General features: G+C 33.9%; 1 protein-coding gene across 2 annotated transcripts; it reads left to right on the top strand.

Moving 5' to 3' along the window:
• The first annotated feature begins 1,405 nt into the window (after positions 1–1,405).
• On the top strand, positions 1,406–22,476 carry LOC105343467 (uncharacterized). Of its 2 annotated transcripts, none has more exons than XM_011450860.4 (10): positions 1,406–1,902; positions 5,801–5,956; positions 9,942–10,060; positions 14,053–14,177; positions 17,140–17,507; positions 18,698–18,751; positions 19,841–19,979; positions 20,115–20,230; positions 20,843–20,936; positions 21,785–22,476. In XM_011450860.4, exons 2-10 carry the CDS (start codon positions 5,864–5,866, stop codon positions 21,991–21,993), a joined length of 1,317 nt encoding a protein of 438 aa, XP_011449162.3. In that variant the 5' UTR covers positions 1,406–1,902; positions 5,801–5,863; the 3' UTR covers positions 21,994–22,476. The 2 variants fall into 2 exon arrangements, with proteins under 2 accessions (XP_011449162.3, XP_065940561.1); XM_066084489.1 differs by lacking the exon at positions 1,406–1,902 and adding an exon at positions 5,533–5,552.
• The last annotated feature ends 270 nt before the right edge of the window (positions 22,477–22,746 follow it).

The following is a 22,746-nucleotide window of genomic DNA, read 5'->3' as shown; positions in this document are numbered from 1 at the left end:
TAATTGCGTGGACCCTGAGGTCCACGCAGAAAATATATAAGCGAGGTTAAACCGGATGCTATGGGGAAAATTCAGCCTGCGCATGAGCTAACCTGGTTCCTGTGCGTAATGGGTAGCTCAGGGAACCAGGCTAGCACAAGTTTATCTGAATCGGGATCGGGATTCCGTGCCATATGACACATATAAGTTCAAAGGCGCTGTAATTGTAAAGTTGTCGGTAAACGGTACAGACAAGGTATTCCTTTTAAAGAAATGATTGGCATGTGATATGAACTATCAGTATTATGAAATAAGTTAATGTTATGCCGAAACTACAACATGCATTAAATAGCATAATTTACAATGTTTTGGTGTTTTCCGAATACACATGTAACTTAACTTTACATTTATAGTAGGCGAGGCTAGAGAAATTCCCGATTAAATTTTTTAATCATTTAAGTATGATTGAATAATTATGTCACTATAAAAGTTTGAATCTCAAGAAAAATGCATCAAAATATGAAATTTTTTAATTTACACAAAGTTGTCACTGCGTAGTTAATAAAGTAAAGCGAATCGTAATGTGTGTACAAATAGCAGAATTCACCGAATGCCTGATACCATACATGCAAACTTCATTCATAGATAAATGATAATTATTTTAGAAGTATGAATCCTTTAAATTCTGAGATAAAAAGTCAGGGCTATACATGCATGTATACGCAATACAACGTACAAGTGGTTAAAAGCAGAGGGCTGGATTCTGTGGAATCTCTGATAATTTTAAGGCTTTCACGTTTTCGTTTTGAAACACATGCAAATGGTCCACGTATTGTAGTCCTTTTTTAAAGGCCAGCAACTTGTATGTATTTATTATCTCATATTTATCATTATCAACACACACATGCGCTGTGCAAGTTATTACATATGCGCACGTGCACTTTCTTACTGTACACATTCACTGCTGAACGGCCGAGGTACAAAAAAAACAGAAAACAAAATAAGCTGAATAACAGATCTGATGTCAGTGTTTGAATGATTATGGAGTTTTCTTCGCTGTACCCAACTTCGTTTTGTTAAAAAATCTCACTCCCGCCTACCCTCGGTACAAATATCATAATTAGACGTTTTCTTGCAAAGATTGCTCAAAACAGTTTTTCAGCAATCCATCAAGCATTGAACAAAGAATTAACGATAACCGTGGGTTTTCTGTTGTACAAATTAGTGATGTTGTTATCACGTTAATCTGCAGTTACCAAGTTGATCGGCTGATGGTGTGTTAATAATGAATATATCTTTCAGCCCACAGTCTAAAGTATGGGTTAAAATATCGGTATGAAATGAAAAATTCCGGAAGCGATTGATCCATATTATGAGTTTTACAGTTTGATTTAAGATGGATATAATGAATCCCCAGATGCTGTGAGTAAGACAGTCAGCATACAGATCTTCCAACGTAAAGAAAAAAATCTCTGATCATTTCCATAAAATGTCTTATTTTTTTATCAGCTCTGTGAGACAAACTTTATTTGTCGATACTACTTTGGAACAAGTAGCGTAGTACTGGAGTAAAGGGAGCGGAGAGAGCGAGAGTCATCAGACACAATCGTTAAACGTATCGTAAATAATATAATCTCTGATCATTTCCATAAGACGCTTCATTCATGATCTGTGCTATTTGACTTTGTGACTAAACCTCGGAACTACACGGCCTGGACCATCACAGCATAGTACTGGAGTAAAGCCGACGAGGAGGGCGAGAACGTGAACAGCAAAAACGTCGATAGCACACAGTCAAAACACATTCCGTACGGGAACTCACGGCTCGGAATACTGAAAGTGCGTGCACTGTACACAGATGATTTCATCGTTTCGTCATTCGGATTTTTAGTTTCATTTCATGGGAATTTGTCACACGTTAAGGTAAATATTTTGTACTTTTGTTTTAAACCGGCAAATAAACTTTAATGACACTTACATTCCTATAGGTATCATAAAAGTTAAAATAAAATACCCACAACATACATCAATAAAAAATATTTTGAAACTTTCTTTCTAAATTCAGTGGGGGTTTTCTCTGTTTGATATATAAATCTCTACTATCAACATTTATTTATATCTGCATCGTGATTATCAAAAAGAATTTTTTCTGCATTGTAATCAAAGTCAGAGGATGTGCGAAGGTTGCGCTAACTATCCCATTAACTTCAATTTGTTGCTTGATCATGACAAGCACTGAATTAAGTGCGGACAAAATGATTAAACATGAAAACTCTAACGATTTGTTACAGCGATCACAATTTACAATACAGTCTTTGATTAGAAACATTTTTGGTTAAAGCTAGATGACTTGTGTGGGTACAATAGGCAACTTTCTTAAACCTAAGATACCAAGCAGCTGCACTGTTCTTCACCGTTACAGTAACTTACTTACTTACTTACTTACCTAGTCCTCTTCGTGCTGGTTAGTACATAAGGCCGTGTTCTTCACCGTTCAATATTTGCAATTCGTGTCTTTAGAAAAATAATTTGTCTGAATAATTCTTGAAGTTCTTTGATATGTTATAGACTCTAATATACAACACTGACCCTAAATACGGTGGTCGTTACCGCCCGTAAACACAATTTGCTCAGAAATCAACCTTCACGTCATCATGGCACGCTACGTCTGATGATGCAAGATTCATCAGGAAATTGAATGTCTTGATTACGGGACACGGAGTAGAGGATATACTATTCTTTTTATCAATTACCAAAAATCAATGGAAATAACACAGACCCCAAACAATGAGAAATATTGCTTTTTATTGGTAAAACAAAATATAGAGTTTGACCGTTTTCCTACAGACAGTTATTTTTATGATAAAAATTTATTATTTTACATCTAATCCACGCAACATTTATATATCAAACTACGTGGTGAGGTGTTTTTTTCCGTTTGTCTCCCTCTGTCTTCAGAAGAAGAAAAAATCATACAGTACTAGCTGTTTTAAATCTGGTGTGTTTCTTGTGCAACATTTGCATATAAATACACTGATGTAAGATCCATAGCTTGCCCTGATGCCAAGAAATCATTAAAAAATCTACTAATACTAATACGGAGAGTCTCGTCTCCCAAAATCAAATAACCAGGACGTCGGCCGTGGTATATCAAGACATTAGCCTAACATATATTCCCACTTTTTCACAATCGATCTTACGTATGTTCGATGTTGTTTTGGGGTTTTTTTAAAGGAATTATTGCATTTTATTGCATTATGATCTGTTCCACGTAAGAAGAATTAAAGAAAAGTCGAAAACTTGGCATTTTCCATGATTTGTGTTTTTTCATTACCAAACATAACTATGCTTAAGGTTGTATTTAGGTCTCATGTTGATTTGAGTTTTTAATCATCATAAAATCTGTTGGGTTTTTTTGACCTGTACTAACGTATTGTGACGAAACGAAGAGATGTTAACGTTAAATGTATAAAAAAAAACGATTGAACATGAAAGCTTCTTCAATTAGCTTGGAGAAAGAATCCCTCCTTTAAATACTAAATCATTTATCATTGGATTAAAAATGTGAATTGCGTATAGAAATAGTGAGTATCGAATGTAATTCAAATGTTTAAAGGATAAAATCGACAATTACAATGTATATTTTTACACCTTTTTACACATCATAAAATTGGCGAAGAAATGGAGAAAATGCTCTGATTGCTATCATATGCTTTTTGATATTGCAAATCACGTAGCAGATTCCCATCGACATCACAATAACGTCAGTTCATTTGCGTGAAAATTATTCCATCATAAAAGTGTATTAACGAGGTTTATTGCGAGCTACCCCTGGCGGCGGAAGAGTCAATAAAGAATATGATATACATAGTTCTCCTAAGCCGAGTGACAAGCGGTGTTCTTCAACACAGTCCATTGTTGTTATTATTCAATTTTCACGACGGCTTTTATTCAAACATCACGGCTCTTGAGCGTCCTTTTCATGGTTCGCCCACCGATGGAATTTTAAGAGAAAATGATATTCTAGACAATCACCATGGTGCGTCTTTGATACTCTTATTGTGCCAAGTACCGTGGGGATGATTCAAGGATGTGCACATCTCATTTTCAGTAGTCATTAAATTCTCTCTCATTAAAGCTGAACACCGCTCGTAAATAGGCACTGTCCGCCATATTTCTCTTTCAGCACCGCTCTTCCTACACCCCTATATAAGCCATAGACCTCTTAACAGTTCAAAGTATATCACTGTAGAGGTCTCACCTGTGTGGACGTACATCTTGCCTCGCCATGTTACTCGGTCGCGATGAAATTGTCAAGTTTTACGCACTTTTTTCAAACCAGGAGAGTACTAACATCAAATGAACTGGTCATTGCATTATTTACAGACATAATATGCACATAAATAACAATTAAATGCATAAAAATCCAAAGACAACGAAAGGAACACTACACGTCGGCCACGAGTTTCAGATGTGCAATCGGGTGTAACGAAATCGAAGGGTTTATATACCAGGTACATGTGTGACGGTGCCTATTTACGAGCGGTGTTCAGCTTTAAATTCTCTCTCTCTCTCTCTCTCTCTCTCTCTCTCTCTCTCTCTGTGCGCTTGTTCAAGTAAAAATGAAATTTTCAAACTTCTAAACTTTTGTTTTTGAAAAATCGAGAAATTTGTAAGGCTGATGAATAAATTGATTCTAATACCTAAATTAATTAGACTTAATTAAATTTAAAGACAAGTTAATGGCTTTGGATTTTACAGATTCATTTGTATTGTCGAGATTGGGGTGATATAGACTGAAATGTGCCAATTTCGTCATTCATTCTTTTTCATATACGTCAAGATAATACCTTCTTTATTAACTCGATGTTGCGTAATATATCAAAAGGGTCAGGGTCAATTATCATGCCTTTTATGAAGAATAAAAAAAACCAATTTTCTCTATAGGAATTTTATCCCCATATCATTGATCAACGAGTAAGTGTATTTTTCCAGCCCTTTGAAGGATCACATTTGGAGGCATTTTCAAAACCTTGCTTCATCAGTCAGACAATTAAACGAAAAGGATACATGCTTTATGCAATCACCGCATGCAGAATCATTCCTAGTATTTTGTTTTTCAAGTGGGAAGTAATCCTTGGAGGAAGTAACCGTTTGATTTTTTTAATTTTAGCTTTTTTGATCTTTTTTTTAACCATAAAGTGCCCTGACCCATAAAATACGTTTGAAACCCACAGTTAAGCAAAAAAAAAATCACTTGCATTTATAAATCAATCACTTTTTTCTTAAAATAGCATGTAGGCCACATAGAATAACCCTACATAGTTGCCAGCTATTTAGTGAATACTTAGAAGGTTAATTACAGGAAATCAGGAATTCACCTTCTAGCAGTTACCGAGTGACGTCAGAGGCAGGTGTACGTCACACACTGATTGAGTCAGAGATATAAGGATTTACGTTTGAATAATGGTTCATAAAACGTGAAGTGGTTTGCATTCTTTACATAAAAGTGGCAGAAAACAGCTTCATATTTTTCGAATCTGAAAACTCTAGAATTGTCATTTTATTTCATGGTGAATGCGTATTTGCTTTCAATTGCTAAAATTTCTTATGAATGATCAGAATTCTGATTTAAAATATCTTTATAAACATTCTTGCTTTTCTGTTTTTGCTATCAATTTATACTCTAGTCTGACCTGTTGAAGTTTGCTTATTGAACGCTTGTACTCGGTGAAGAATTTTACTGGTTATCATAAGACTTGGTGACAGTTATATGCTTCTTTACTTTTTTATGTTCTAAGCTTAGTCTTTGTCCTTCAAGGTGACTGAATGTCTATCCACCCGGCTGTGAGCTTGAAGGCTTACATGTACGAAAACACTCTACATGTTTCCTAGCCTAGGTTTACATGGCGGCCAGGCCCCCAGTCATGGCATCAACACAGTGTCCAAGTACAGAAGAAAGGACAGTGCCATCAGGGTAAGTCAGCGCCCATCACAGCCTTTATCTGTCTTTTTGGGGGGTGGGGGTGGGGTTTTATTTATTTATTTTTTTGCCTGAAGCATTAAGATTCGGATCTATCATAAAATATTTGTACGAAAAAAACATTAAAAGATCAACAAAAGTTACTTTAACTATTGATTGTGCAGAGAAAGTACGTATTCAAACATTACAATGGTTCCCTTTTATTCTTTCTGTGATTATGTAAAGAAAACTCAACAGCAGCGAGAAAGTTTTACAAGTATCGTGTCATCTACCAAAGTTCCATCACTTCTTTTTCATAAATCGTCAAATGCCTTGGGTTTTTTTTAATACTCTTCAGACCCCCTGAATTAACCCATACATTTTGAATAAATCATTACGAACAATTTTATAATGTGATAATGCAAAAAAGCAATGTCTCGTTTCATTACATCCCCGACACCTCATTTGGTGTTTCTCAAATTATACAATATTCTTAATAAAGTTAAGATCTGCCAACCGTATACTAATATTTCTTTGATTGTACCGTAGGTGACCGTGAAGGCCCACGAGCCTCTTGTTTATTATCACGTTCAAGCTGTAAAATAAGGTCAATTTAAAAAAAAAACCGGAAAATAAAAGGACAAATAGAATCTTCATCATTCGGGCTCTATTACGCTCCATACGGGGTGTCCTCGTCAAAAATCTGGCTATGTGCTTTGTCTTCCCCAGACTTTATTGTCATTTTTTTTCTCTAGGGGAAACGAACAATAAAGCCGCTGTTCATCCCTTACTAACCATAAAACCATTTTTTGAAATGATTGGGTATTAAGTTCACATGGAAGATTTGAATGCATTTCGATGCTGATAATTAATCATCAACCTCTTCGTTACAGCAATTGATGTTTGAAATCGGTTCTGCGAATATAAAAATGATCTTATTTTCATGACCTGCCTGAATTGGTCGCGGCCATTGATATTAATAACTCTTGCCGATCTTTCGTCATCATTGTGTTGTCATGTTGTAAATTTTGAATTTACCGGGTGGCAGTGAATACAAAATTTACAACATGAGCTGATGAATATATCGGGTCATGCAGATTAATCAAATGTTAAAAGTAAATTGACACATATTCAAGACAAACATCTAAGACTGATATTTTAGTATAGAAACATATATACATTGTAGATATACATGTAGCATAGATGAACAGATTTATAGTTAAAAAAAAAAAAAAAAAAAACTTATAATTGGGTTAAAATGGTTATTTCATGGACTTGAATTGTTATAGATTACATGTACTTTGATTTGCTGTGAGGGTAGAAGAGCACATTGTGTGGTACTTCAGTACTATTGATATTTTATCTAGAAAATGGAATAAAATGCAAAACTAAGGCCAAGGTTTTTAGATCGATTCTGTTTTTCATTCGCTGTACTTATTTAATTCAGTTTCTAATACTGTCTACAACTTCTTGATGTTTGTGGAAACACGTGTCCCTTGCGATTAGTTCGAACCAAATTATTTTTCAAAAATTATAAATTAATAATACATGTAAAAATCAGACTAAAGTCATTAAATATCAGGTGATTTATCGATTAATATACATTATTATGTATGTTATAATGCATCCCCTGACACCTGACAGGAATGGTACATATCCTAGCTGGTCATTATAAGGAATTAAAAAAAAAAGATTATTGCGGAAATTGATGTTGAAATTTAAAACAAATTCTTTCCAACACTGACATAGCCTATTCATTTAATGATATACGTATAATATTAAGTGTTATCATCCAAAATCGAAAAGACATAGTAACCAAAATACATGATACCTATTTATTAGTTATACATTCTGTATACACAATTTTTATCTTCTGTGTAATATAGAAAATCAACTCTGGATATTAAAGGCCATATTAAGTGTCGTCATCGATTCAAATATATAGGAAATTATTTGCCTCTATTTTTTATATTTGTCCCATAAGCCCTCATTCTTGATGGGCGATTTTGAAACGGTAATATGTTTCTTTAATTTGGCGAACTTAAAATGAGATAAATTGTTTGCCACAAGTGTGATTAGACAAAAATAGAGCTGTTTACAGGATTTCGAGCCTTTTGAGGGAGAAGAATCGCTTGACTGTGCTTTCAAAACAAAATTAGTAAAGATATTGGGGTCATCAAGGTCAACTTGGTTTTTTTTATTTCTTTGTAAACCATTGTTAAGGTAACTGGACTAAACCAGTCACTTAATCAGTCACACCAATGACAAGTCACTCGGAGGCTATTTTCAGTAACATGTTGAAATGGAAAGAAAAAATCCTTTGTTTTTTGGGTTGGTTTTTTTTTGCTACAATGTAGCTTGTTTTCCTTTCTTTAATTCAGATGTATTTTTAATCTACATAACAGCGCCCGGTATCTGGTAACGAGCGTTTCCGGGTCTCCGGAGATTAGATCCGGTCCAGCTAGGATACGTAATGAGGGCGATGTTTTATTTGATAAGGAAAACGGTAATAATATTTGTTCTCTGTCATACCGAAGGATTATAAGATTAAGTCGCATTATCAGTTATGACTCCTTGTCCAAAGGTCGATGATTTCTTTTATCCATCACCGGTTCTAGCTTATTGTATTGATTCATAGAGAGGCGAAATGTCAATCTTTATGATCAAGAAACAGAAAATGTCAGTTTTCGCACCTAGACGGCCAACAAGTAAATTAGTTATCCCAAAAATATTGCAAGACTTATTTTTCAATGAAGTTGTATTTGTCAAATTATATAATTCATTTCTTTTATTACAAAAAAATGATTCGCATCAAAAGGGAGGGACGGCATTGTTTTTTCGAGTTGATATTCTTGCCCACATCTAGGGAACTGTTAACGCAATGCAGACAAATAACATTATACGTGTCATAGCAAGAACTGTCAATTACGCCAAACGAATTGCACATTTGGGCTTTTCAATAGACTGTCGAATACACGTAATAATGCTATTCTGTTGTTTAAATTGTTGGCATCGTAGGCATCTACTGCACACAGATCCAGATTTCTAAAGCAAAAATGCTTCAGTCCCGTTGTCTGTTTGTGTGTGTCCATTTCCAGATTGTCATGCCAATTTTTTTTATAACATAGACCATATTTCTTTTCTGTTTATATCTCTTTTGTGGAGATGATTCCTGAAGAATTTTAGCTTATTTGCTATTGTGCAGAGCAATAGCAAGTCCCTGTCCAAGGAAGCCTATCAGATGATTATTATCTTTTAATCCTCGAACAATTTGCTTGAACATGATTCAAGTTGAACTTATATGAATCGGCTTCATTTTACTTGTTGTACATGTAATTGTATTCACAATAGTTCATAAAAATCCATAGTCTTTTCAGCTTCTTCAAATTCATCGATTTCATAAATGTAATTGAATAGATCCCACATACTGTAATAGCAATTCAAATGACAAGAGGTTCGACTGAAAGTTTCTTACTCTAATAAAATGTATATTATGTAGGAGGGATTCATAATTATGGTTTTAAAAAGGCCTGAGGGTCCAAACATGAATCGCAATTCTACATAAACTGTAAGATTTTTATGTTCTTAACCTTTTCCTTGTCTCAAATGCTGTTGGAATTAATCTCCCGGGTACGATCTCAAAAGTTTACAGATCTGCGTTAGAACAAACAAAATATCACAAAACGCTGAAACTGTTACTACATAAATGTATTTTTAATAGTGTTTATGAAGTCTAAACGTAACCAAAACAGAATAGCTAAAATGCTATACAGAAACAAACGGTAAAATTAGTTTATAATACAAATTTTCATTTGTTGATCTGAACACAAATACAAAGTAAGTGTTGTGTTCATATACTAGTTATTTTCCTTTTTATATAATATACAGTACAGATATAACAATAAAGTGGCATGCATTGAGATTTCGCCAATAGTTTCCTTATTTTCCCCATTGCAGTTTTAAAAAAACTTCCAACATCTCCTTTGTGTGTATGTTTCAGACTTTGGTAGCAGAGACATTGGTATTGGCTAAGACTCATGGATATGTGGAAAAGATAGAAAACGAACTCGAGGAGGAGATATTACAGGAAACCTACCTCCCAAAAGAGGATCTTGTAAGGTGAGGACTGCAATGGGTTTCTTGCAAATGTCATTGGTATTTAGACATCGGTTCTGTTATTTAGGCCGGTAGGGAAACTTTGTCAATTTATTCAATCAGAAACTTAATAAGCTAAAAGCGTGAAAACTTTCTAAAGAAAGTTAGACGGTGATGGATTATAGCCTTTGTGCGGAAAAGTAATCACCATGAATTCGTGTTCAACTTTTCGGCTCTAATGTAGGTGAAAAGAGTGATGAGTTTCGTTTTTGTCCGTCTGCATGTATTCCAGCTATGTTCTTTTGTCTTCGTTTCAAGAGAAGGGGGAAATAATTTCTATTGATCCTTCGTCTCGTCTCGTGACAACGTCTGCAATGTAAACAATTTAACACAGTAAATGACTGAAGTTGTCCGTTAATCTAATATCTCTTTCGCAGATTATGGCACATTTTTTGCAGATTCTGAAATCTCCCGATTCTATGAGGCTTCAGCGGGCTACATTTGTACCCCCATAATGGCAATGTATATTGATCCATCACTATGTCTTGTCGAGATGATTACTTAAATTGTGCAACATTCTGGACATATTTTAGTCGTGCTCACTAAAATGATGCAATCGCTAGTATGCAGTGAGTGAAAGACCCTTACGATCGGATCAGATGTGACATTCACGTAGAACTGTAATAAATTTGTCATGAAGTTGCCCGTTGATGTCCTTCCTGGGTAATCAAAAGAAAAGCAAATATTTCGAAATCAATGTTTTGTAAACACGATATGAAAATTAAAGTCATTTAATTGTGGTGAAAGATATCTGATATAAAGCTAAGTAAAAAAGTATTAACTCAAAATGAATGAACATTGTATGTGCATGTATGCGTATCTATAACTCTTGAGTTCACTTCTCTACTTATAGACGGTTGACTATTCAATTCCAGTTACTTTTAGATTGATACTTTGAATCAAAATTTATTTTTTTCGGATGAAATAATGCACTACTACATTGTAATTTAATTGTACAGACAAGCAGTAAAAACACCCACTATTGAACTATTGAAACGACAGCATGATGCAACATTCAATCAATAGGTGTCAACTGTTTTTCTTTTTTAACTTGAGGAATAAAAAAATCGCATGGGCAAATAAAGACATTGCGTCATCACTCATCGCCATGCTGCTCGTGAATTTTAATGGGGTGATGATTATTTGACAGTTTTTGAGATGAATACCATAATTGCCAAAAGTAATTACGTGTAGATACATGTATATATTTAGCTCTTTAATATTTAATGCTTAAAGAAAAACATAATCGCCATAATTCCACACTTTGCATATTCAAATCTCCTAAAATCGATATTTTACACCGGTCAAAATAAGTTACAGGAAGTTCTTTCCACTTATTCATATAAGAAAACATGTCAAATCCGATCATTTTATGTATGAATTAATGAATAATGACCGTTGTTATTTAGAAATTAATCAAAATTGAATTTACGTTTCTGGAAAGAAAAAAATAGAATGAAAGGGTGAACCATTTGACTCGAAGGTCTTTTCAGAAGTACTATTTTATATAAATCTTTTCTTGTAATAACGAGATAATTAACTCGTTAAACGAAATCTTTTCTCGTAATTACGAGATAATTATCTCGTAATAACGAGATCTTTTCTCGTAATAACAAGATCTTTTCTCGTAATTACGAGAAAATTAACTCATAATAACGAGATCTTTTCTCGTTATTACTAGATCTTTTACCGTTATTACGAGATCTTTTCTCTTTATTACGAGATAATCAATTCGTAATAACGAGATCTTTTCTCGTAATTACGAGATAAAAATATTTTTATATGTGGTCCTATTCGTCTTTCGTACAAAACAGAGAGTAGAAATTTTACAAGTATTTCCGAACCGTTCGGAACGCCTTTTCAAGTAGTTTAATATAATATTGATCATCAGAAAGCACTCTGGTACAATGCATTTAAAAAATACATGTACAATAATAGTACATGCATAGTAATTCACTCTAAGAATTATGAATATATATTGATTTGTTTCTTTGATTAACTTGTATGTCACATTTCGGCTTTCCTCTGCAATTTGCTACCTAGCAATGCTATTTCGTAGCGAGGGAACACCTTTACAAAATCGTCCAATTTCATATTAAATAAATCAAATCGATTTAAAGAAACGTTCTAAACACGCTTTTAATCTAGATTAAACAATCATCAATTTAAATTTTTATAAGCTCTGAAATGCTTCTTTTTCTTTATGTTGAAATATCTAAATTAGGACATGCGAATTCATTACGAATTTTTAAATAACATTGTTTATTCAATGTTATATTTACCGTTTAACTTAATGAAGGGTTATATAGATTATAAAAACAATATCTAAACAAGAGGCCCGTGGGCCACAAATCGCTCACCTAAACAATAGTCCTTGTATCATTTTATTTCGAAAGGGTTTATTATGAAGTGAACTCTGAATAAATATCGTAAAACTCATATATTTCAAGATTTTGCCATATATTAAACAATACATAAAAAGAAGAAACAATTTTATCTTTGTCATGTTTTTATTCATAGTTATTTTACACATCAAATGAGCCTGAATTTCAAGCTCTAAAATTCCCATTTGCAGTAAATGGAAATCCAATTTCACTGAAAAAATTGAAAAATATTCGTTAAATAATTAAAAGATGATATTGGCATCTGTTTTGTATTTCAATCATTAAAAGCTTCTTTATCGATTCATCAAATAGAAATATTGCAGGTGGGATGAGGACATTAAGCATGTTAGATTTTGCATTCTCATTGATCATCTGTCTTAAAGACTAAACTCAAAAAACATGGAAAGTCTATATATAGTTGATAAAGTCTATCAATGATTCCTACTTTTTTCCAAAACCATTTTTTATTTTTTGTTCCTTTACCTTTCCTAACTGTGTGTTTGTGAATCAAAACTTCGTAAAAACTAAGATCCACACCTTTTTGAAGTTGTTTGAATTTATGATCGTTGATCCCGATCACTTGGATCCCGATATGTGAGTAATTGATGTCGGGATCGAAATTCCAAAAAAACCCAAAGAAAAACTAGTCGATAAACATACACATGTATTTCCAGATAATTTAACTATGATAAACTTATAATGGAAATTTCTTTTTTTTTTAATACTTCTTTTAATAAAAAATGATTTAAACAATTTAGAATCTGCACTATCTTAGAATGATTGCACTGTAATCTCACAAACTGTAGCATTGTAATTCTTAAAAAGAAGAGTTTAAAACATTTTCTCATTATATAAGTCTATGTTAAACTTTGAACATATTTTGGAACCGTACGTAGTATTAGTCCGGGGATCACGGTTTTCACAATTTAGAATCTACACTGTCTTAGGGTACTTGTTTAGTAATCTCACTAATTTTAGCACTTTAGTCCTTGAGAATACATTTTTAAAAACATTTTCCCCATATATTTCTATGTTAAATTTGTCCTTTTTAATCAACTTTGAACCCTTCTTGGGACCCCAGTATTGACCCGGGGATCGCGATTTTTACAATTTAGAATCTTCACTATATATACAAGCTTTGGTGTAAATATTGGCATATCTGGTGCAGTGGTTCTTAAGAAGAAGATTTTTTAAGACACCCACCTAATTTTCGCAGTTTCGCAATTATCTTCCTTTTAAAAAGGGTTGTGCCCTTCATTTTAACAATTTGAAATCCCCTTCCCATAAGGATGCTTTGTACCAAGTTTGGTTAAATTTGACTCAGTGGTTCTAGAGAAGAAGTCAAAAATGTAAAAAGTTTACGGACGGACGGACGATGGACAACAGGTGATCAGAAAAGCTCACTTGAACCTTCGGTTCAGGTGAGCTAAAAGTGTACCATAATTATTCATTACCATGAAAATTATCAATTTTACAGTAGATCTTATATATAAATATTAAAGAGAATAAAAATACACTCTATTAGTAATTGAACTACATGTACAAAGAATGATTTTGCGTTTCTGTTTGTAGGTGGAGAAGAAAGGGCTACTCCTTCTTTAAGAGTAAGGCCGTGTTGTTGACAGTGGTCATCCTGTGTATCGTGGACTGTGCCCTGGTGTTAGGAGAGCTCACCCTGGATCTCTATAAAGTCAAAGGTAAACTCACGTGTACATGTAGTACTGACACCAATACAATACCCCCACCCCGAAAAAAACGTCGAAAGAATACACAAATAAAACTTAATATACCACATGTAAATCAAGAGAAACCAAGTCAGAGATAAACAAACATGAAGAATTGACACCTTTTCCCAAAGAACAAAAACAACGTTAGATTACTTGAAATCAAAGGTAACGTTTAACAATGATTCGTTTACATCACATAGAGTCTTTTCCAATGTTTCCTCTGACGATGGTATAAGCTTCTATCGATGGTTGAAGGTTTGTGTTTCTCGTGTCTTTGGTGATGTTTGCCTCTTTCTCTGATCTACATTACATGGGTTCCTTGGTAATATTTGCGTCTCAATGGTCAATATTATTTCTGGTCTATATTGTATGGGTTCTTTGGAGATATTTGTGTCTGTATCGTTTACTTTCCCTTGGTCTATATCGCAATGCGTTTAAGGTGGCATCTGCCTTTTTCCCTAGCTATTACGATGTTTGAATTGCATGGAGTCCTTGTTGATATTATCAACTATCTATGGCTCATGTCTGGTCGTCCGTTGTCATTCTGTAATGGTATCAAAAAGGATCATAATTTCAGCACAGCTAAATCGCCTCATGAAACAATTAGACGTATATATTATGTATGTAATCAGACAGGATCTAAAGCTACTTCAATCAGCACACGTGCACATTTTGCATACAAATCAATTGTATCTAAATTATTTATATCTCTAGATGCCTATATTGAAGGTCTTTAATCATACATTTTACCATATCTATACTTATCAATACACGCCAAAGCTTGCCAGCATATGATATGTTTTATTCCTTCAGATGTTTTCTATTGCAATAAACACATTTAATTAATATAATTAATTCATTACACAATCCAGTACCTCATTTAGTTACATATATCTACGGTTTATTAAATGAAGTCGCATTTAGTCCTGGGGAGAATTTTATTTAAGTGATAGAATTAGATCGCGAGTTTTTCATGAAGCTTCCTAGGTTTTTTTTTATTCGGATGGTGTCGACAGAGCGACACTAGTGCACGTATTTGAAGATTGGTCTACTTGTATTAGTATATTGTTCGTTGTTCTGTTTGATATTTGGGGGGGGGGGGGTTGGGGGTTTGTTTGGAGAAAAGATGTTTTGTTTTGTTTGGGACCGGGTGAAAGATTTCCAATATAAGTGGACGTGCAAATAATCGGAACAACCATATCCAAGCACCTTAACCCGTTCAGAATCAATCTTAAATCTGTACGTTATCTGAAGTGATTTAATTTCTACACCGAGCACTTAGCGATGCTGCAATAAAGTTTAATGTTTTGGAACTAATTTGGCATTTATTTTTATGATGGAATAAAGCGAGAGAATACTTTACAATAAAACATTTCCCATGGAATGATGAATCAGTGCCATCTATCAAGATATCGCATTGCCGATAGAAAGGTGCCATTTATATTGAGAGTCAAAGTTCAGAGGTTTGTAACACCATTATATATATACGACTTCATAAAAAGAGCACTTTTCATTTGCAGAAATAACAAATGTGAAATAAGCGTAACAAATGCGGCGAAAATCTTAACTCTCTATCGATATATTGAACATTTTATGAAACTGAAAGCCTACTGTACAATAGAATCAATGCAGAAATGTCAGAACTTGACAAACTATTGTACATGTCTATCATTGGTTGTAAAAAATGTAACAAATACCATGAACGTAGAAATTCAGCTGATCGATTGATTTGGAAATTGTTGTTAACTATCGTTTCGAGAATATTTCAGTCTTTTAGTCGATATAATACAAAGATTTTTATTTTTACTGACATTCAGAAACGTTGAAAACGTAATACAGATCATGGGAAACAGTAGTTGATGGAAACAAGCATTTGCGAAGTTTGGTAACGTAATAGAAAAATCAAGAAGCATCAATATATGGTCATGGATTGGAAGAACTTTAGTACTTAATCATAAAATATCTGAAATGTAAATATTTTGATACCTTCTGTATAAAATCCAAGGATATCCTAATGGTTGGGGATATGATATTTTTTTCCAGGGAGAGTCGCTAATTTTTTCATAATGACACGTGACTGTCTAGACCAAGCAGATGGTGCATTTTGTAAATAATTTATTTTTTTTACGAGACATGATAACAATTACTAAATCTATTGTCTCGGTTATATCAAGTTGTATTGGATCAAAGAGATTTCTGGACAAACACCTGTCTATTGGAAATATTTATTGGACACATCTTTCAAATATTTCGTTATTAATTTCTATTTGATATAAAGGAAGTCTTTAAAAATATATTTAAAATCATTTAAACAATAAATATAATTTATGATTCTCTCTCTCTCTCTCTCTCTCTCTCTCTCTCTCTCTCTCTCTCTCTCTCTCTCTCTCTCTCTCTCTCTCTCTCTCTCTCTCTCTCCATATTACAGACATACACATACACACACATTTATTCGAGTTAAATTTAAGAAACCTTTTTATCACTACATTTTTATGATTTTATGTTTTCAGTATTCTTATTGATTTACAATTCACCTTGATTTCAATCAGTCTCAGCAGTGAGTCAGTTTGGTGATCAATGCTACATCTAAAATTAAGGTCGGATGACTCACATGCTCTCTGTTCAAGCAGCGTAAAAATGGGAATTCATTGCTCTAACTCATCGGCTTTGGTGTTAAATTGGTTGCAATCAAAGCATATCTATATCTGCTACATCTGCCTTCAACTCGGCTCATTCGTTCGTTCTCTGATTCTCACTGCCTTAATTTGAATGTCTCCAGCTAAATACACTTGCATATTTGTAAGATACAGCTTTCAACCATGTCTTGAATTGTGGTGCATATCTTTTGTACAATGTATTCGATACATAGTGTTTGTATGTTGTAACTGTGTTCACAGTCTGTCTAATATTGCTTTTTATTGGATTTTTACAGTGACATTAGAAGACAACGAAAAATTCACAAATCACACCATGATGTTTCTCCTAAGAATGAGGCAGCAGAATCCCACAGTTCTGAGCAATAAAGAATATGAACAAGTTTTTGATATGATATTAACAGCGGATATAAGATGGAGTTTGCAATCGGAGAGCGAGTTGAAAGAACATTATCAGCTCAACGACGAGGCGACAATTCAAGATTTAGTGTCGTCCAGGAACCCGAGAAGCGCGGAAGTACACAACAAAAGCTACATAAACTCCAGCCATATTGGCATTCCTGAAAAAGAGTATAGCATCGAGGAAAAGATCGCGCATGCGCTACACCTTGGAAGTATTTCACTTCTAGGAATTATATTGCTAGAGGTATAGTGGGCTTTTAGAGGAAATCATATAAACAGAGAGAGAAAGCGAAATTTCAGATTTCGTTAATTCTCTTTATTTTCCAGAGGAAAAAACACCAATCTTGAAAATTCTGTTACAATGTTGATTTTTGATAGAAAAATCCATTTTTATTTACCATTGTGAAAGGAGGGCCATATGTTATTAATTATATGTTATAAACTTAATTATTAATCAAACTCGCCATATGTCAGCTATACATGAATGATTTCACATGAAAACAGTTAAGCACAAGTATGCATATGGTTGTATAAGTTAATTTTGGTTTCCTGAACAAAAAACGTCCTCTCAAAACGTTCAAGACAAAGATCATTGAAGTTATTTTTTTAGCTAATTTTATTGTAAAAATCAAGCTTCATATAACAATTTTCCGATTGAGAATGTTTCTTATCTTGCACATAATGGTTTTCCGCTATTCTGATAACCTAGCTGCAGGTCTGTAGCTCCCGGTCTGAAAAAATTCGGATGGACGACCTGGGAGCTACAGTGCCTCCCATAGTAAAAAACTGCAATTTACGGCGCACAAAAAATTGCGCTAGTTTTGGACTGATTAATCTCATTTCCGAACATATTCTGTACAAATATTTGATTCCAAAAAATTCCTCGGACAATTTACTACAGATATCGTCACTTCACTTGCCTCTGATATTCTTCTTAACACGATCACCAGCCCTGTGAAGTGAAGTGGTGCAGTTTGTTTACATGTAAAAATGGCGACTCTCGATCTCGACGTGAATTAATATACTTTATTTTCCGAGGTCGGTTAGCATGTTTCAAAGAAAGTCTGAGGCAAGTAAAGTAGAAATATCAGTAGTAAATTGTCTGAAGAATTTGATGGTACTAATTGTTTTGCCAGAATTTGTGTGAAAATAAGGTTAATCAGTCCAAAACTAGCGCAGTTTTTTGTGCGCCGTAAATTGCAGTTTTTAACTATGGTAGGCACTGTAGCTCCTAGGTCGTCCATCCGAATTTTTTCAGACCGGGAGCTACAGACTTGCAGCTACTGATAACCCCGTTATAGCCGGGCCATCTGAAAGAGTGGTAATTTGTCGCTTTGAACTGAACTTATTTATTCATGCACAACAATGGAGAATATGTTACTTTTACAAGTATTTGAGATTAAATTATCTATGAAATTGTGTTTATTTTTGCAGACTCTGTTGAAGGCTGTTTGTGCAGGAAGACAGTTTTTCCACAGAAAGCTTGAGGTATGTTAACGATTTCACAGGTTTCCATTCAGTGTTCAGAAAATGCTATATAGTCTCTTTATTTCATTCAATAAAGTTTTCCTTTAAAATCTAATCTAGATCTACACACTATTTTATATGCAAAATCAATATACTCGTACGTTCCAAAATCCGAATAAGTTCAAAATAAAACGAAACAAAGCAACATTGTTCGCAAAGATGTGTAATTAAGTCCTAAATGATGTATACATTCATCAAATAGTGTTCGAAAAGATTTCTTATTCAGACATAAACTAATCAATTAACTAGAAGCGACTGTTCGTAAACCGAGAAAACCGTGTGAGTTTTTCCTAGAGTAATCGCATTATTTCCTGCCTTTGAAGGATTGATTTTACATTAGAATTATCTTGTACTGCGAGTAGGTCGCGGACAATGAGATTGAATCAGATTATGTAAAAAAATATTTCCAATATACGTGAATTATTTACACAAGCTGTCAAATCTGCAAGCTTCTGAGAATTTATAGACGTCCCACCAATAGAATTAATATGATATGATATATGATATGATATATGATATGATATAATAGAATACAAGAACTTGGACTTTGGGTAGTTGTGTCAAACGGCAAAGTGACGGAGGCCTGTCTATTTCATTGCTCGCCACTCGGCCATTGCTCTTGGAAATCAACAAATTTGTCTGGTTTTTAGCTAAGACCAGGCAATATGTGTATATTTCACTTGAAACTAGCGTCATTTTAAACTTGTTTTGACGCAAGAAATAGATAGTTACATCCTACCGAAAGTCCAAGGTCTTGTTAAAATGATTCTAACTGTATATAAAATACAAAATACATAATGTTGGTCATCTGTATTTATCTTCTTATAAACTCAGGGTATAGACTAAAGTATTATAAATCAAGAAAGGTTTAGTCGGCATAGTCAACAAACCCATAAAAGTTTCATAATTAGACTAATAGCAGCATATTTCTGTTGCCAAATGCCTGGCTACATCCCCTTAAGACTGTTTGTTCCGAGAGTCAAATGCCAGAAATGTGAGACTTGTTTGATGACGGGATGGCGGAGTGATTGTGGTGTATTGATATTCCAGGTCTTTGACGCCTTCATTGTCATCACTTCCTTTGTGGCGGACCTTTGCTTACTCCTGCTGCTCCCAGATTACAACACGAGGGACTTTGTTTTCATCCTGGCTTTTCTGTTGCCATGGAGAGTTATACGGGTTGTAGACAGTACGTGCTCTAATTCGAATAATCAAATTTCCTTACAGTGATTTGGTTTTTTTAATAGTTATTACTAGTAATCATTTAATTTTTTTTTCTTTTGAAATTATTAATTTTTTTTAAATTTTCTTTAAAATTTCTCAGGTTTAGTAGTGGCCGTGAAAGACCACGAACATTTCCGTTTAAAACTTGTGTATAAACGGAAAAAGAAAATTCAAAGCAACTTGAGAGAAATGGAGGTGAAAGCACAAATATTCCAGGTAATGATACACTGACTCTCAAGTTCTCTAGATGAATTGTGTCGTATCCTGTTAAAGAAGTCAATAATTCACTGGATGTATTAGACATTTTAGAAATTTGTTGAATTATTTCAATTTGGTATAAATTAAAGCTTGATTATTTTGTTTCAAAGTAGAAAATGAGCTTTTAAGGTTTAATTGGCTATAATAAGTAAAGAATTTATAGGTTTGGGGTACGAGAGATTCTTGGATTTAAATCAGTTGCAATATAACCTATTTGGAAGTAATAAAAATTAAGGGAACAAAAAATGTCTAGCAGTTAAATTGAAATTACTTGATTTATTGCTTTTTTAACTTATGGAATTGTGTGGAAGCATTTGTAAAATAGTAAATCAGACTTTGTCTAATTTCTGGATAAATATTTGTATCATTTCTTTGAACTCTAAGAAAAACACTTTTAGCCTTTGCGCTTAATCTCAAAGTAGAAAAAAAAAATCATTGGAGCACGCAGCAACGGCGTTCCGTAGTTTTGTTTAAGTTTCAAATTTATTAATTTCTCAGTGGTGGCGCCCGTCCCTTTCGCAGTATCTACTGAGATTTCCCCATGATAACTCCTGTCTCTTGTAATTACAGTATCAATGCAATGCACTACGGCGATTGTGTTTATCGGAGGGACTCGATGAATGGAAAATTGATCAGTGTGTAAAAGCGGAACAAAAATACCAGTGTAAGTAAGCTAATTAGCTGAAATTGAGTGAAAGAAATGAACAGAAAGTCGTCGATTCCTGAGAGACTGTGCTCCCTGCTCCCTAGTGTTTATGTAGATCATTTATTCACAATTTCACTTCTATAATTTTATATTTAATTACCTCAATCAATAATCACTTTGTTATTCGCGTGTACTTGTTCTCGGATCACTTTGACCCGCTGGGTTTTTGGCTCATTCTCAGGGTCACAAATATTCTCCCTGCAGAGACCATGATTAATATGCAGTAATATGAAAAAGAACTTTATGTTAATTTCACTGTGCACAGTTCGAATGATGAAATTTAATGAACAGAAAGTTATAAAATATTTTTTGTAGATATTACATGTAAAATTCCAGTATATACAATTAATGTCGGACCATTTTTCAAAATACTTATATTTTTTGTCATCTAAATCTAAAAAGATCAAACAGTTGATTATTCACTTTGATCATACAAAAATGAAATAATGCAAGATTCAGTGATAATCCGAAACTGGTCTGTCGAAAGAAAATTTAATCTTCTGTGCAAATAAAAAGAAATAACCTCATCAAATATTCTTAGCTCCTGAATGTCAGACTGGTTGGTTGAAGACATGGAAACACATTTTATGAATTTGCTTAGAATTATATTTTCATTGAAAAATTAATAATTCTGGTATTACATTTTTATATTGCTTATTTTAAAACGTTTTCTGAATTTCTGAATGCTCAACAATGCTACAAAAGTTAGCAACAATGTTTCTAAGAATCGTTAAGTGTTGGTCAATTTAGTTCATCATGTAGATCATCAATGATGATATATTTTGATTTCATTTTTGTCTTGGCAGCGACGTTTGGAAAACGAAAAGGTAAAGTGCGCCTGGATGCCTCTTCTATGTCTCCTCTCCTGAGTGACCAGTCACGTGATCGCTCCCCTAGACCTTCCATTCCGTCTCTAGATTTACAGGGTTTCAAGTGTTGGAACGGAAATTCAATCAAGCACAACGAATCGAACGAAAGTATAGAGGAGAAAGCATGTGATAAATCAATAGAGTGACAAGGGAAACAAAAAACATTTATCGGTGTTGAAGAAGGCATTTGGATGGGGTCAGGATTGGTCATTCCAATACACAAATGGCTAAAAGGATAATTCTTGCTACGGAGAGAGGCAAACTCCCTAACAAGCCGAGAGAATTTGCTTGATAAAACGCCAATCTTTCCAATAATTGGTCGACGGATATGAGGATTGGAGGATCCGAAATGTATCCTATGCTTGTTTGACATGACAGGCGCTGTCAAATTATATTACAGGAAACTTTTCCATTTCCCCGGAACTAGTTTCGGGAATCCTGATGGAGGATTTCGTTTCTCCGGCACTGTTGTTTATTATCGACGAAACGTGATTTTATTCGTTATATGCAATTTTTTTGTTCGTTCTGAAATGCATCCGTTTCTTGTTTGTTTGTTTGTATGATGAGTTTTAGAATTTAATTGTTTGTGATACTTTTACAGTGTGAATAAATTGCAATTTGGAAGTTTTCATACTGACTTAATTGTTGTTATTTTGTGTGTGATTTTTTTTTGGGGGGGGGGAGGGGGTAGTTTAGAATTATTAAGATGATAATTATGTCTCAAAAGGTCTTATATTTTGCTGATATTTAATAAATATAGTTCACTGGGAATAAAACTGCATGTGATACATTATATATACCTGAACATTGCACTACTTAATACTGCACCGTTCATGGTTGCAAGCTAACGTCTGTTAAACTTTTATTTTATTGCTGCAGAGCACAATTCGCACAATTCG

This window comes from Magallana gigas, chromosome 5, assembly GCF_963853765.1.
Source record: "Magallana gigas chromosome 5, xbMagGiga1.1, whole genome shotgun sequence".
NCBI lineage: Eukaryota > Metazoa > Mollusca > Bivalvia > Ostreida > Ostreidae > Magallana > Magallana gigas.
Note: the sequence above shows the minus strand (reverse complement) of the source record. Positions and strands in the feature narration are given on the sequence as shown.

Coding starts and splice junctions, on each gene's coding strand:
- LOC105343467 (XM_011450860.4), top strand. CDS start 5,864: ATGTTTCCTAGCCTAGGTTTACATGGCGGCCAGGCCCCCAGTCATGGC. Junction 14,178..17,139: donor GGATCTCTATAAAGTCAAAG/GTAAACTCACGT, acceptor GGATTTTTACAG/TGACATTAGAAGACAACGAA. Junction 20,937..21,784: donor AGCGGAACAAAAATACCAGT/GTAAGTAAGCTA, acceptor TTGTCTTGGCAG/CGACGTTTGGAAAACGAAAA.